Source organism: Fulmarus glacialis, unplaced genomic scaffold, assembly GCF_000690835.1.
Source record: "Fulmarus glacialis isolate BGI_N327 unplaced genomic scaffold, ASM69083v1 scaffold748, whole genome shotgun sequence".
NCBI classification, from domain to species: Eukaryota; Metazoa; Chordata; class Aves; order Procellariiformes; family Procellariidae; genus Fulmarus; species Fulmarus glacialis.
In genome coordinates, this window is record NW_009227357.1 from 44,988 (window position 1) to 62,566 (window position 17,579).

General features: G+C 40.1%; 1 protein-coding gene across 1 annotated transcript in view; it reads right to left on the minus strand.

The window, feature by feature from the left end:
• Positions 1-17,579, minus strand: part of NOX4 (NADPH oxidase 4) — a 70,615-nt gene that overhangs the window by 31,960 nt on the left and 21,076 nt on the right. Inside the window, exons 7-10 of the mRNA XM_009583104.1 lie at positions 15,800-15,880; positions 11,143-11,371; positions 8,918-9,082; positions 8,707-8,769 (exon numbers count right to left, since the gene is read on the minus strand). Of these exons, the coding sequence (XP_009581399.1) occupies positions 8,707-8,769; positions 8,918-9,082; positions 11,143-11,371; positions 15,800-15,880 (538 nt within the window). The remainder of the gene's footprint in view (positions 1-8,706; positions 8,770-8,917; positions 9,083-11,142; positions 11,372-15,799; positions 15,881-17,579) is intronic.

Below are 17,579 nucleotides of genomic sequence, written 5' to 3' on the forward strand. Positions count from 1 at the left end.
TTTTGCTCCTTGCGCAGTACAAAATTTCTTGTTTAAAAGAAGCTTAGAGCTAAAACTTCACTGCTAGACTGCTAATAGCTTCACTGATTTTAAATGAACTCTGGATTATCCAGGGATAAAGACAACCTTGGCTCTACAAAACACTGCTTTTCTCTTGCAAAAGCAACTGTGTTACTTGTGACGTTGTTTATACTCATGTATTATTTGCTGAGACCTTTCTGACAAGCCCAAAAATGTAAACGTACAGATCAGGGCCATCTTCTTGTAATCCCACCATGCCTAAATCCAGATACCAAATGGCCTTAAGTAGAGGTGCGGAGGTAACAAGGAAAACTCAATCTACGAAAAATCAAAACAAAACAAAACAAAAACCTTAAAGGTAGAAAATGTATGAATAAGTAATAGCTCTGAGACATTTAGGTACAGTTCTATGATTTGTCATGCACATCCAGAAACCTCTTTCAGTTAATTCTTCTACCTACTCTGAGATGATTAATGGACTTAAGATCTTCTCTGCCTGGAGTTCAGTAATTATTACTTTATAGAATTTTAATTTCGATACTAATCAGACAAAGTATTCTTCCTTAATAATATATATTTGGATTTTGTCTGTGGATCTGAGTATCTGCATATGCAAACTTGTCCTCTCCCCTCCTCAAAACTCAGCTTTGACTTATTGAAAAACGCACACATACTGGCCCCCTAACTGGCTACATACTGTAAATGACATAGCAATGATTTGACCATCTATGTATATGAGCAGAAAATTCAAGTCCCTCCGGACTTCTTCTTTTCTTACTCATACAGAACTGTATGTGGAAGGAAAGGAAGACAGACGTCGCACTACAAATCCGTCTGATGTGATCTGCTTCAAATTAACCATCTGCGCAAAAAGATGGAGAACCCGCAAAAGGGCAAAACTTCTTGGATCTTTTTATTACCAGACTCTTCCAGCTTCTACTTCAATGGGATTTAAAAGCAGATTTGTTACGCAGCACTGAAGTAGGGGAGGTCAGAGCACATTATTACACAAGAGAAAATTTCTAGTTTCAAAAAAAGTTTCAAACTACCTGTTGCAGGCAGTTGATCTCTGCTTACCTGCTACCAGAACCAGGATCTAGACATTGAATGAAGAGCCAAAACTCTTTGGAGGATCTGAAAAAGCAGCCACTTATGCTAATATAAAGCTGATATGTCATAAAGTCCTGGAGTCTGAAGGCTGGGATCTTTGCTTTGGGTTCTTTGTTTTGGTTTTGTTTTTTGCTTTATATGTACAACTTCCATCCCATCTGCCTCTGTTAACTCCATCTCGTGAACTTACTAATCAGTGGACATGCAGAGTACGTCTTAAACAGAGAGGCAGAGAAAGCTCAACAAGAGTTTATGTGAGTTACCTGTGTCTCAGTATCAACAAGAGTATCTTGGGATACACGTATGTGTTAATTAAAAAAAAAAGTCACCAAAGGATAACTTCAATGCTAAAACAGTATTAATCTGAAAAGATAACAAACATCAAGCTTAGGATATATATCTCTTGGAACAACAAATGAGGTCCTGGACAGCTTTATAGATATGAGTAAAGTACAAGGACATTTATCCAAAATATTTAAGGTTGCACTGTTCACAGGAGCAGGAGCGGTAGTACTCTCTCTACATAGACAATCAACTTCTGACAATGTAGATTAACGTCTTTACATTAAGCCTTTTATCTTAGTAACAGGCGGCTTTTTAATTGTTTCCAAAAGGGATTCTGGATGCTTAAAGGGGAATTGCAGGATGCGAGGGGGCATCCTACCAATGGTGCTGGGTCAGGAGGAATGATGGAGAAAGGAATGAAATCTCTATGTCAAGTCAGTCAGTGAAGGTTGACCTATACAGACTAGGCAATGCTTTTTCTCTGCCTGAAGAGCCTGAGCTTAGTGGGCTAAGATCTATCGTTTCATCACTTCCAACAAAATGATGTCCCGAATCTCAGAGAAATCCAATATGGATTATTTGCCTGAGTGACTTCAGTGAAGAAAGGAATTGTTGTCGGGTCACTGAAATCACTAGACAAGAACTACAGAATGCAGAATTCAGCACCCACAGCATCTGAGGGGGAATTCCCAGGGACTAACTAGCACCTTCTCTAGTCAATGCAATAATGTGATTCAGAGGATTTAAGGTTTGGCTCCTGTCCTGAATGTCTTTTGGAAGAGTGTCTCGCCCTCACACTACAGAAATATGGATTAGCCAAAAGCACTCCCCTTTGTCTGTTTTGCACAACAAGAGTGCTAGTCTAGAGGAGGTGGTGTCTCAGTGTCTACATATAATGCATAAAACTGACGTCTCATGTCTTGGGTGCTAAAGTAATACTTCAGACATCTTGTTATGGTAAAGTGTCAAAATACGTGAAAAGATAATTTATTATACGCACACACAATTGTCAGAAATGAAAGAGGACAATCCCTTGGGACTCAACATTTTAGTTAAAAAAAAAAAAATTACTATTCCAAATAGCAGATCTATGTTGTTGCCATAAAACAAAACTTAATGAAGCCTTTCCATCAGCAGTTGAAATTCAGCAAAGAGATGCTGCAAATTGACTTATTCAATCACCACAGCATCTGCCACACATAGCCACCACTGTAAAAGGCAGCAGTAAAGAAGCTTTGATGAAAGACTCAGTTCTCTACTGCATGTACCATCGGGACTGATTTTCTTTTCTCCTCAGAGGTGGTACTTCTAGTTTAGAGATGGCACCGACTGAAAGAACAGTTTTGAACAGTTTGCACTGTCCCTTGCATGCACCAGAAGGAAGGATTTTAAACGTTAAGCTATTCAGACAGCAGTTTAAGTGAGCTCTGAATTCACACCATGACAGCAGAACAGTACCTCCTATCTTTGTGCAACCCAGATTTCAGTTCCAAGGGGAAACAGGGGCATGACAGCAGCTACTGACAACCAAAACTCACAAATTTGAGATAACAGATTATTTGATCCTGCATTTGTGGATGTTGTTGCAGAGCAGAAGTTTTCACCAAACCTCAGATCTGAGCCATCTCCAAATTTAGAAGAATTCGTCTCTTGGTCTTATCCTTATTTCAAGGTCTGTCACAATTTAAGTTCCATATGAAGTGATGTAATTGTTTCCTACCTTTTTTTGCCACAAGCAAATCAACACTACTAAAACAACAAGGTTACCAAACTTTATGAGGTGCTGGGAGTAGACACCAGTTTTTTGGTAGCCAAGCTGTCTAAACTGCAGCTTGTGAGAGTTTGTGGCTTGCATTGACTCTGTAGTAGATTCAGCAGAGGCCACATGAAAGGACCCAGCACATCTTCTGAAGCACTTAACATGTGCAAAACACAAGGCTGTTTCCATGAGGCTTACTGCCAATCACTTCATGCCAATGCAAGAAATTCCAAAAACATAGCAGAAAAGGTGATTTCTCTGGTAAGACACTAATATATAGTCTAAACAGGAACCTACTTCTGAAGTCATTCATTAGCAAAAAAAGGAAGTGTGCAGCCATAAATGGTCAGTACTATGGTTTCATACTGCTGCAAATAATCAGTAGTGTGGTTAGGTGTCTGGAAAGAGAGGGAACTCAATACTAAGTGGAAAATGTAAGATGGAGATGGAAAGAAAGCCAATGCTACCATAAACTGCAAGCCTGAGTCTCTTCTTGTTCATACAAGTTAAAACGAAGAGCAACCATAATGAAGTCAGAAGAAACAAACGCTTTCCAAAATAAAAAAAAAAAATTGGAAGAATCTCCATAAACTTAATTTTTTTTTCTTAGTTTTGATAAGAGGTGGGGCTTTGTATACTAAAGAAAGTGGAAGCAATGTTTTGGATATATGAACTGTAATGAAGGACCATCCTCACTACCAGAAATCAGTACCATTGCTCACATTTGTTTTCTTTTCCAAGGGCTTTAAAGATTGCTATAGACAATGACACTTAAACTGTATTCCACAGCAGATGAGTTCCACACTTTCTTCCACAGGAGTGTAAAGAAATGTCAATCTTGGGAAGCAGAGAAGTAGAGAAGATTTCTGATGTTTCTTTGGATGGTCTGATCTCCAGACCATATTGTGCACTTGGTCTGAAAGACAAATCTCCTTAAAGGAGTTCATCAAGTGGAAACACACAAAAATAATTTGTCCCTTTACAAACCCTCAACTAAAATATTTATTTACAGAAAATACTTCTCCCCACTACAGATCAAAATATGTTGGGCTGACTGTATTCTGCTCAGATTCAATTGTAAGATGCAATAATATCTTATCTAAAATAAGTAAATCGGACACAAGGGAGTACAGGACTGAAGATGTTACTCACACTGTTTTACACAGGATAGTAACTGTTGTGTACAGTTGTGTATAAAAACCAGTGAAAGAAGCACGGTAAAACACGTTAAAAAAAAAACGCATTTTGTCAAAGTGAAATCAAAGACAATGGAGCAATGAAGACAATATGAAACTAGTAGCCCACTATGAACTACCTAGAACTGGCCAGTAGGTCACTTGCAGGAATCCCAGACATCGGGTCATCCCTTCATTACCATTCCCAGCCTTTCCAGTGGATAACAAAGTCAAGGAGTCACACTAGTGAATACAAAGTCACACTAGTGAATAAAAAACAGTAGAAGCACGCTTCAGAAATTGAGTTTAAAAATGCCAGCTTCCACATCGATCATGAGAGAAAATTGGGATCTCTGAGTACCTGAACTTCAGAGTGTACAAGTGACATTGCCAGCAGGTCAAGAGAGGTAATGCCTCCCCTTTGTTCAGTACTGGTGAGGCCACAGCGCGAGCACTGTGTCCAGTTCTGGGCTCCTCACTTACAAGAGAGACCAACCAAGGGCCATGAAGATGATTAAGGGTCTGGAGCACCTCTCTTGTGAGGAAAGACTGAGAGCTGGGTCTGTTCAGCCTGGAGAAGAAAAGGCTTAAAGGGACCTTATCAATGTATATAAATACCTAAAGGTAGGGTGCAAAGAGGATGGAGTCAGGCTCTTTTCAGTGGTGCCCAGTAGCAGGACAAGAGGCTATGGGCACAAATTGAAACACAGGAGGTTCTCTCTGAACATCAGGAAACACTTTTTTGCTGAAAAGTAAAAGAACTGAAATAAATTGCTCAGGGAGGTTGTGTAGTCTCATCCTTGGAGATATTCAAAAGCCGTCTGGACATGGTCCTGGGCAACTGGCTCTAGGTGGCCCTGCTTGAGCAGGAGGGTTGGACAGGATGATCTCCAGAGGTCCCTTCCAACCTCAACCATTCTGTGATTCTGTGACATGAAGCCTTTGACAGCAGAACCAGGTCACAGGTTAGCAAAGAAGCCAGACTGGCAGCTTTGAGTTCAGAGCAACATGGATTTTGCTTCTCCAAATTCCCGTGTGCCTTTTGCACCAAAGACTGCACTCATTCCTTCCATCAGCAGGGGGAAGAACACTTTCAATGGACAAAAAGGAAAAGAAAATAAACGCCACTGCACACATTTCTGAACAATGCTTACCTCTTTATGCTCACTTGGTTACAATTCAGAGCTGCCTCTGGCTCCGAGTGAAACACGTGGGAGCTTTGCCAGAGTGCAATGGGAGTGGGTTCAGGCCCTTTACACAACCTCCCCGTGTTTTCCTCCACCCTGGCGTTATGTAAGAAACTGAGCTAAACTGTAAATATTACACAATCTCGAAAAGGGAAGGGACTAGTAAAATATCTGCATGACTCCTTCACGCTGACTCACCCCTTCCTTTCCACTTTTGCTTACAGTCCTTGCTTAGAGTATAAAGATATGCCTGAACTGGTCACTTCTTGTCTTTTAAGCGTACTCCAGGCACAGTGAGATGTTTCATCAGCTCAGACAGGACATCACATAGAGCCTAAGCAGGACAGCAGTGCCAGGAAGAAGGCTGCAGCCTTCCCCCCAGCTCTGCTGCAGTCACCGCGGCACTGCGCTCCCAGCACCCCAAGCCCCGCGCGCCCCTCGTGCTGCTCTCGCTGTGGCTCTGAGCCCCGCGCGCCTACACCAGCCTAGAAAAATAACCCAGGGATTATCATCATCCAACAAAAGAAGCAGCAGTAGTGCTCCAGCTCGCTTGGTAACTACAAGTACGTCAGATGGGAGCCGAAAAAACACGGAGTTAAGCTATTGCCTACACACTCTACAAGCACAGTCGCATGTCGGGCATCATATTAAACAACAACAAAAAAAAGCTTTCTAAGCAGGACAGCAGCCCAAAGCATATTCTATGACCTAGAAAGACATGTGGAAACGACTGTCCCCTGCTTAGGCTGGGGAAAAAGACTGTCATAAACCTAGACATTTCAAATCCTCATTATGCTGTAAAAAGGCCATTTACCCAATAACAGCATTTCTCCAGCATAGTTGACATTCTACCGAAATATGTTTGTGGCAATAAAAATGAAGCTCAGTAACTTCGTATCTTGTAATAGTTAAAACATGTACGCGATCTTGAAGGTTATGCTGTTTTGCTGAAGGATATCACTGTACTTTAAAGTGTAAAGCATTGAGCACGAACAGAAATTGCCCGGTCTAGTATTACATACTTAAAATATAATTCATTGTGCATGAGTGGAAATTGCTAGTTCTAACGTCAGGTATTTAATACGTGACTGTAAAAATTACACAAACTGTAATTTATAACCAGACATATACCTGAAATATACTGCACATTATCTGAATATAAATGAGTTATTTATATTCACTAAGAAAACTCAGGGTCACAACAAAAGCCCTATTTTCCACAGCTCCTAGATCTAGAAGGTTTTGTGCAAAAATTATTTTTCATGCATTATTATAGTATGCCATTTAAAATATTGGATTAAATCCTCAACTCATGCAAAGAATCTGACTTAATAAAACATCCTTCATCCTATAATCTAACCCAGTAGGTCCATGTCAGCAGTGTCTTTTCTGATAAAAACTCTCATCATAACAAATAAGTTTTGCCAGAGAAAAGACTACTGAACCAGGCCCAATAGCCTTTGATGACATTATTTCTAGAAATTAGAATCACAAGATCCATTGTTTTAGCAGTGTCCTAACATAAGAAGAGTAAATCTTTCTAAGAGTCCCATAGTTTCCAAACTGTGCAATTACTACTAATGATCAAATTATTACCATTATTTTAATTTCCACTGAGATGGACAGTCAGAAATCAAAACCATGATGTTTTGAGATTAATGTTTGAATAACATATGTGCACTGGTATAGAACAGGTGCAACTTTATTAAATATAGCTATGCTAGGGCCAAACGAGTGTAAAGAGCAATCTGAGACATGCCAAGTTCTTTAAATGTATTTTCTGATCACTAAACTAATAAAAATGTAAATAAATACTGACTGAATCATTCTGCACAAAAAACCAGCTACCATTCCATCAGTACTGCAATGCACATCATTTTTCAGCATTGCATATCTAGTTATCTTCACGCACTATACAAAGGAAAGCCTTAAAAATTGCCTACTGGAGTTAACAACAGATAAATAACACACTCCTCTGCTTTCTACCACTTAAGAGAATAGCCAGGAAACCTTTACAAAAATCAGGCTATGCAAGTGCCAATATTGCTTCATCAAGCTATACAGAGGCAACTTTCTTTAAGTGAGATTCACTCCCAGATTTACACCACAAAATTTATTTTGGATGGAATTTAGCGTGGGTTCCCTTGTGACAGTACCTGCCTGCTGGCTCGGCATATAGATAAATAAATTAAAAAACAAAACAAAACACCCCACAAAACCAAAGAGCTGGGAGTGGACAGGACCTGGTTGTGCCCTCTGAATCTCAAGTAACATTAAAACATCTCAGCTGTTCCATAGCACTAGGTACAATTCAGTGGGGATAAAGTTTTCAGACCAAAGAAAAGAATCAAACGAATATTTATTTCCATGGTCTTCTTGAAGAAGAGTATCAGTTTCAGGTGATCCTAAATTTCCTTCCCTTTGGAAGGAAAAGGCTGACATGAATATTCAACCTTAGACTCTGCTCTATGTAACAACATAGGCAGCGCAGTACAGTGATTTTCTGGTAGCATCTCCCAGGCCTCTGCACTGCTCACGCCTGGAGATCTTCAGATATGTTTATACACAATTTCACTTTATTCCAGTCTGTCTCCAGGGGGTCCAGTTCCCATACTAGATCAATTGAGCTGCGTAAGTAATAATCCCAATGTTGTATGACTTCCCTGGTATATCACTTTAAGTCATCAATATATCTCTTAATATGAAAATAAAGCAGAAGACTATTTTAGAAACCTCTTTTTTAAACTTGATGTTTTTCTAACTTTGGAAAAGGCAGTTGCAGGAATGTCTTTTCATTGAATAGGAAAGACAACAGAAAACTTATTACAATTTGTGCTCATTATGCGTTAAGGTCTACAAAAACGGCTGAAACCTCTTTTACGAAACAATGATCAAAATCACACGGATTTCATTTATTTATTTATTATTGTTTTTCACTTACGGAAGACTTTGAAAAAAGTTCCTGTTATCATTTTCTCAACAGTGGAGAAAATTAAATATGTATTAAGCACTGTCATACATAATAACCATCCCATTTCATATTCATTGGTGCCCTCATAAATGAAACATAAGCTCTTCCAGAGGGAATTTTCACCTTAAAGGCAATAAAGACCATTTGCTTACCAAATATAAATAAAAGGGAAAATACAGAAAAAAATCTATTTCTTACCATTGTAAGGGTGAATGGATGGCTTTCCAGTGCGGACACTCTTGGACAGTGTAGAATAACATACTGAAACAAAATCAGCCAGAGAAAATAAAATGATAGAAAGAATATGTTCAAAACATTCAGTGATGGGTTAGTAGATACAAAGTGAAAGTCATCCCTATAGACACTGTTACATGAACAGCAGTGATTTTTTAGGGGCACATTAACTCACCTGACCAGGCCTTGCTTTAAAGTCATCTTTCATCATCCTTACTTCAAGGACATTGGAGGGATGGCTTATCACTGAAGTTATTGTGACCGGTTTATTGCTGCGGATGTAGCGGTACAGCCTTTCCACACAGTACAAGCACAGAGGTCCAGAAATCCAAAACCAGGTCTATGGGAGAACAAAAAGACGTCACCTCAAGGACTTTTCATTTTATGTTTTCTAATTTCAAAACTACATGAGTGCTTCCAGGTCCTCATTTCACATCTATTGTGGAACAGTGTTATGGTCACAAGTAACCTCCACAACTCTCTATGTGCAGAAATCCAAGCGCGTTATGGAGGTTTAATCAGTCTAACCAGCAGCATCATCCACAAGCACAAACGATTTCAATCATAAAACTCATCAGGAACAAAATGCTAATGACCTCATTTGCAACCATGTTACTCAGGTTTTATGTAGTTAGACTGCAACTGGTTTCAGCAGTGAATGACACAGTACGTACACCGTTTCAAAATCTAACAGACCAGAGTACTATAAAACTGATTAATCTTTACGGAAAAACACTTTCTGGCTTGCAATATTTTTTGAATATTACCTTCTTTTAATCATCTCAGGTACAACCAAAAAACTAAGAAAGAAGCAATTCTTGTGCTATAGAATTTATGCTTATATTAAGCCCATGTAAAATCATAGACAAGGGAGAGAACTGGGCACTTTCGAATCACAACTCATTTGGCCCTGTGGAAGATGTGTATGCTAAACAAATAATGCCCTGGAAATGCCCATTTCTCTGCACTGATGATACGGGGAGCCTTGGGTGACTACCTCAGATGCAGCTGCTCAGCTAAATCCCATCCTAAGAGTCAATTATTAACAGCTAATGGCAGAGCTACCTAGTAATTCCACATCTGCTCAGTCATTCAAGCCATGGCACTGCAGTGCCCCCGACTCTCATCCATCTTCCCTTCCCAATTTTTGAAGTTACACATCAGCATCTCTTGCAACTAGCAGAGTATTTAATTTCCTCAAACACCTCTGGCCTTAAAAATTTCAGCGGCTCACTAGACCTAAGGCTTTTTTTTTTTTAGACTTGGTATCTCTAACTGCATAAAACACTTCCAAATCCAAAAAAGTCCTAAAATAATGTTATAAGCTGCCAAAAGAACACTGAGTGGCCATTTTTTTCCACGGCTCTTCTTATCCCATAAATGGCTCTAAAGTAGACATCTTAAGCCCCACAGAAGACTGTTTGATGTCCGCTGGGTCATATGGAGCCAGATATACATTGATGCTTGTAATTCAGGAGTACTACCACAACAAAATACAAATCCAAAGAACTTTGTTGAAGGAACTCAATGTAGAATTGACTGTTTCTTATTATTATTACATGCTCCATAGTAAAACGGGTTCCCACTGCAGCTAGTAAGGGACATATGTGTTCTATAGAAAACAATAGTAATAATAATAATAAGAAGAAACTCCTGTGAGGTCTGTTTTGGGACCACCTTGAATGGTGGGCCTTGGTCTTGTGAACTCGTACTCCTAAACTTCCTCAGGCTACTTGCCAACACAGCCCAGCTCATCTTTTCTCAAAAGAAAAGAGAAAATTTGGAAGAAAAAGCTGCTGCCACAAAACATAAAGAAACAAAAGAAAAACGGAAAACAGAAAAAGAAAAGGCTTTTCTATGCCCCCTGTCATCACACTCATTTACTCATGCCACATATAAAACAAGCCTGTCTGCAAACAACAGGCTATACAAAGCCAAACCACAACCAACTGCAACCCAGAAATGAGTATTAGGACTTGCATCCACATGGTAAGAAAGAGAACAAATGGAGTTTGATTATTTCAATTAACTACTGCTGCACAATGCTTACAAAGGGACCTTATGAATATGTTATATAAATGTTTGCTCTGAAGTGCTACACTGTAATTTAAAGTAACATTTATAGCAAGATCAATACATCTCTTATTGTGTCATACAAAAAAGAACATTACAGCCAATCTCTTGACATTTTTCCACCCTATTCTATGCACCACATTGTAATGCAGTTCAAGGTTTAATACAGATTGTTTTTTCCCCACCGAATCTTTGAATGCCTGAAAAGGTTTTAATAATATTTTCCATTATTAAAACATCTGGTCTGGAAAAGCAATAATTAGTGGTTATGGCTGACTGAAAGACTTGGCATGGCTTGTAATACCTGAAATGTCGAATCATACAGACCTCTGGGAAGTGTGACTGGAACTTGGGTTCCTCCGAACAAATTCTCATAAAGTTATTTTGTACAAAGGGTTCTGGTACTGATAAGTCCTCTGGGAAAGGCTCGGTAGTATAGTCAGGAAACGTCTCTTCAAAAGCCTTTGGCACCGTCATATTCTCTAGGAGTGTTTTGTTAGGATTAAAGCAACCAGGAGGGTGTTCCTCTAAGTTGGTCTGGTACTTGAGCACTCCCCTACAGGAAAATAAAAATAGCAAAGACACTGAAGTAACAGTCAAAACCGAGCAGCTTATCTTAATTCGGAGAGGGTTTTAGAAAGCAGTCACAAGGCTCATCTTCTGTAAGAATTTTATTCCGTTTGCTTTCAGGACTTTCAATGAGATCGAAGCTTTGCAACAATAGAGCCCTCTGTCACTAGAGGCAAGGTTTAACTTTTCCAGTTCACTTGGCACTCCCCCACTGAACAGCCTCAAGCTTAATACTGCTTGAAAGGGGGAGATACTGTGGGAGCCTTGAAAAAAAATTAAATAATCACATTTCCAGTTCAATCACACCCAGGCTGTTTTCACTCATCCTCCCTACAGTCAGCAAGCCCCGTTTTTTAAGGCAATCATCTGTAGCAGAAGTGACCTAAGTTGCCAAATCCTAAACTGCAGAAACATTCCCACTACTTGGTGTTTACCAGGTTTGCACACAATGGTATAATTTGCTCCTTTGAATATCATCTTGTTAAATAGATAGAAGGAAAAAAGAAAGTCCTGCATGATAGACAAGGAACCTTTCTTGCAAATTATTTTGTGGGGTCCATGCTTGTTTCTTAAGCTAAAGTTAAATTTATAGTAAAATGAAGTGAGAGCTTTGCAGCTGCAGCTAGAAACTATGAAGAAAGAAGTGGAAACCTGAGACACTCTGGGATATCTCAACACATGAATGAATCATTGAAAACGGGGAAGAACCGATAATACTAGTAATAAAATTTCTCGGAAGTACTACTTGCCTCCAAATCTGGATTTGATGACAGTAAAACCACAAGGAGGAATATTAAAAAAAAAAAAAAGGGCTAAATAACACTGTACAGGATGGTGCTGGGTGGGAAATAAGGCACGTTGACACAATGCCTGGTGAGACGTGCCCGCTGAGCGCTAGGCCATGTGGTGAAGGCTCATCTCAAGTATACAATCAAACATAAGGACATATGCTCCCCCCCACCCCTCCCCAACACACACACACACAGCAGCAGCCACAAAGTTTAATTCACAAGAAGAGAGAGAAGTAGGATATCTGCAATATTCCCAACTTAAATGGGTTCCAACAGGCTACTGGCACTCTTCCCTACTGAAATGCAGTCCTGACAGCTAGTAACAAGCTTCCCACGTGGTCCAGTGAATAACGTACAGGTTGGAAGTTAAACCTGCTCACTCTAAACTCCACGTCCAATCCTGGGAGAATCACTTGGGAAGTGTCCGTGTGCCTACACCCATGCTTCTCTCTGTATTTATTGCCCGATCATGCCTATCGCTTGCATCTGGCATCACTGTTGGTCACCACATATTTGCAAAGTGACAGATACCCCTAGCATTATGCTAGTTCTCTGCTCCATAAATATTATGGTGCCTCATGGATTTAGCTGGAAGTCATAGCACATGTGATATTTTTTCAATCAACCTTGTGTGCATGCCTGCCAGCTGCTCTCACAGCTTCTCTGTTCTCAGAACATCCCAAAAGAGGAGTCAAAGTTTTCCTTGAGACATGAATAGCTGAACTGCAAACATGAGCATCCCCGCCAGTGATCTCTAGTTTGTTTAAACTATTACAAACATGCTAACTAAGTGGCAAACTGGGATGACAAAGCTGCCTGTTAAGAGCAGCTGCAATGAATCCCATTTCTGAAGCTGTCAAGGAAAGGCAAGTTGTCTTACACACCCAAGATCAGTTCCCAGAAAGGTTGAGTTCTGCACAACTCTTAAGGAGCCTAAGATATATCCTCACATATTTCTTCGGTGCAACACTTGAATACATAAAAATCAATATGTGGATGTCAGTAAGTAGGAGACAGACATTCTTAGCAAACAAAAATGGGAGAGACAAAAAGGGCAAGTCATATGAAAGTGTGCTACTGGCTGAGCAACACAGCATGCAGTCTATTTGCACGGGCATACATCAACCTCCGCCCCAATTTTCCACGCCCAAAATAGAGACAACATGCACTTCTGGCTAGAGCTGGAAAATAGATATCACTATTTCTTGAGATTTTTATGATGATAAGCTAGAGGTCAATGGTTCTCAGTGTTTTTTATCAGGAACTACACTGCTCCTATCTTCTCATCCATCGTCCACTGCTCAAATCAAGGTGAGTTGCTTGAGGGGTCTCCTAAAGGTCAACGTCTGGGTGGAATCTTAAGAATTTTCAGCCTTCAGAAGATAAATCCTTGGATAACTCTAGTGACTCTTATTCTCAGCTCCTATGAACCAGCATAACCCACTTAACTCCACAGTAATACCAAATTTGGATCAGCTGAGGATGGGGCTCCAAATGTTTCATATGTTTTATAGCTCCTTGTATTGTACTAGAAACACCATGCTTCTGTTTTTACATAAACTATTTTTTGTTGTTGCTATTACTGGCTTAAAATATAGATAAGTTCATGTAGATATACACCAAACCTTAAGCCACTAAAATCTTTGAAAGTCATATTGCAAGAATTACAAAAGCAACGAAAATCTTTAAGGATAATTCACTGAAAGATTCTCCTCTCCCTTAGGGTAGGCACGAAAGAACAAACCAATAACATATGATGGATGAATCATGTCACTTTATATATTGCTGAGAAGTGCTGGGCTACCCTGAAGAAGAGGATACTATAAGAACATACCTATAATAGTTTGAAACAAAACAAGAATCCAGGAATACTGGGGAAATACTGAAAAGCAGAGACTCCCAAGACAGGTCAGTCCTCACCCAATCTGCCTGCACAGTCCAGCCACAGGAAATGCCTTGCTCTGTAGAGTAAGTGGCCATGTGTCTGCAAATCTCTAAGACGTGCCATGTAGGAGTCACTTGGGCACCTAAGCGTGGGTGTCTAAGCTTCCTTTATTCTCAGAAAAGATCTTCTAATCAATACCACCAATGGAGCCCAGAAATCAATCCAGCTCACTTGAATGTAGATTTTTGTAGCAGCAGGTTAGCTGAAGCATTCTCAAGGCTCCATTGAGTATTTATTAGAACTCGTTAGACTATAATGGGAGACAGACACTTAGAAAACATGTAGAGACCTACATTTAGGCACCTTAAACTTGAACTGACTCCCACTGTCCCTGACTCATTCTTCTCCCACTTTTAACTGACACTCAGTTCTTTCAGATTCGCACTGAAAGGCTTTCCAAATTCAATATTAAGGAGGCTGTGTACAAGAAGATGCCTGTTAACGCTTGGTGTATTCCTGCAGCCTTGGTTTGCGAACTTCTCCAACTAGACTTCTTCCTTCATGAAGTGGCAACATGGTTAGGAAGACAATGGGCAAAGGATAATACAGTGAAGGAGATGAATTAAACTGGACATGAAAAATATCCTGAAGGCAATCACTGTAACAGATTGCCTAGGGAGGTTAGAGGATCTCAGTCACCAGATGTTTTCAAGAAGTTAGACAAACACCTGTCAAGAACAATTTAGCAAAAGTTCATCCTGCCCCAGGATAGGGAGAACAGGTTAGATCCATCTTCCTCAGCTATGAACAAGAGCTATGCCACAGAAAACAAAACAAAACAAAACAAAGAGAACTGGAATTTTGTCCAGGAGTTACAATTGTTTTGAACTCATTATTTCAATTCACCAGATCTCAAGCTGCATTTGTTTTGTTCAACAACATACTCCTGCTGTGATCTTTGTAGGCCTAATTACCTTTCACTGTTTACTTTAAGCAACGGTGCTGAGTGCTGCACAGACATTAAAGCACCCCGTATTTCAGTAGATGTTTGATGACATGGAGAAATAAACCTCGTTCAAATACAACTTCCCTTCCCTATACCAATCTTTGCACCTACATCCGCAAAGGAAACTTCAGAGACGTTAATGGACCAGAGTTTCACACAGCATAACTTGTAGAAGCTGCTTTACCTTGTGGTAGAGCTGGGCTTGTTCATGCCAGATACAGACCTGACCATCAGCTTCATGGCACATGAGCACTGGTCTGACATTTGTGAAAACGAGAAGAAAAACTAGTGAACTCTGTATCATAGCAATGAGAAAGAGATAATTAGGGAGAGGCCGTTCCTTCCCTCTCCTTAGGAGTCAAAATGGAAGGCAGAGAGGAAAGAGAAAGGGATGAGCAACTTTGCTTCACATTCTTCTCTCAGCAGCCAGGTAAGAGGGGGCAGAAAAGAAACAATAATGTTTTCTTGATTTCCAATTAGAAAGTGGTAACAGGGACAAGGAATAAACTTGAAAGTGAAGAAGTTTGTGATAGCTGGCTGTAGCAACACACAATTCTCCAAGCTAGTCTGAACTTTATTTAAACAATAACCTGTGGAAAAACTGAAGAGCATAGAGTCTTGTCAAGAAGTTGGCCCACTGTGCACAAGCAAGCTCGGGAAAGGCACTAATCAAGGGAACTGCTCTTCCTGGTTGTGCTTCAGGAAAAGGGACTGTGTTTTCCATTTACTTACCCAGAAACATGCAGCATCAGCAGCATATAGAAGACAAAGAAAAGGTTGTGTGTATACCAGAAGATGTCATAGTTTGAAACCCTGAAAAGAATAAACCATGGTTCAATGCTGTTTCACTCAGATGGAATCACTGCTAATTAAAAGCAGATCTGTGCACATAAGACATCATTATACACCACGCAGTCATGTAGAATAGTCAAAGCCCAGTGTGTATTCCTACAGGCAATTAAGTGTTGAGAAGAACAGGTAACTGTCCCAGAAGTAAAAAGCTGAGAAAGAGAGATGAAGGACATAGAAGTACAGAGCCAGCTGAAGAACTGTTCCTAAATTAGGAGACTTCACTGCTTTCATAGGTCCTACTTAGTCCCTATCAGATCCTTAGAGCTACAATAGTTCTTCAGTCTCCAGGCTCAAAACTAAACCTCTTTACAGTGAGTACCTCCTTGCGTTCTCCTTGCCCCAATACAGGGCTGTGGCGTTTAATGTGTCACTACTGGTACAATATACAAACAGATAGCGTAGACAGCAGCAGAAGGGCTGGTGGGAAAGGTGAAAGAAACTCATGAGGGTACGGAGCGGAAGGAGACACAGGAGGAAAGGGAACTAGAGCAAGGAGGCAACAAGAGGACAGGTAGGAGAATTTTCGGGGCAGGAGACCACATACAGTGGGGCTCTAGGACTGATGGTCTTGGGAGGAACTAGAAGAACATTACCACTGTGAAGATCAGGAAAGGTGAAGGGGAAAGAGGACTTCCTTTCATCAGTAATGTGTTAGGTAACTAAAAAAGAACCAAGACCAAAGAAAATACCCATCTGGAACTATTTTCTGTTAAGCCTGTTTGTTTTTTCTTGAGTAAAATAGTCACCAAAAAACAACAACAACCAAATGGTTAAGAAAATACTCTACTTCATAGCACACAAACACACCTCTCACACTACTCAGCATGGTAGGAGTCCCTTCCAAAACCAAAAAACCTACTCCCATTCATAAGTCAAAACAATTATCAAATAAAAAACCACCTTAACTCTGAGAACATAGTTTAAGAAGCTACTCCTCCAACAGAGCTAACTTCTTTCAGAATTTTTTCCCCTCCTATGGCCTTTTACATACACAGCTAACTACCCTTGCTTCAATATGTCTGAAACATACACTGCATTTGTCTCTGTCAATACAGGACTTGTTTTCTTTCTCAAGACAGAAAAAATAACTTTGATAATCTGAGGGTCACCAAAATAAAACCCAAGCAAGGGCAGTTCTAAGGAACCCAGCAACAGCAAGGGGCTCTGAACGCCCCCTTCACCCTGCCATCCTTCCCCCATTCACCACCACACTAACACTTTTTCCTCCCTGAGGCTGCTCAAACCATTTCTAACTACCCACACCCTGGCAGGCATTTCAATGCAGTCACTCATCAGTATCTGTAAGGAGCTGTGGGAGTGAATATCAGTAAGATGAAAGTAAAGGATGATGGTGGGGGGAGTGGAAGCACAATGAAAAGGCACAAAGAGAATAACATTTACCCCCAGACCTGAAATAGTCCAAAATACAATTTGGCTACAATACCAAAAGCTGCATGCTGAATTAATTTTTATTGGATCTTGAGCACTTTTTTCAGAATGCATCAATTTTTCAAAATTTCAGTGATGGAAAGTCAATCCCAGCTTCTGACATGTTGTTTTCAACAGCTAATTATTATTACCGATTAAAATTCTTGTCTGAATATGCCTGAATGTCGGACTTCCAGCCAGTTGCACATTTCATTCTTCTTTCAGCATTCCT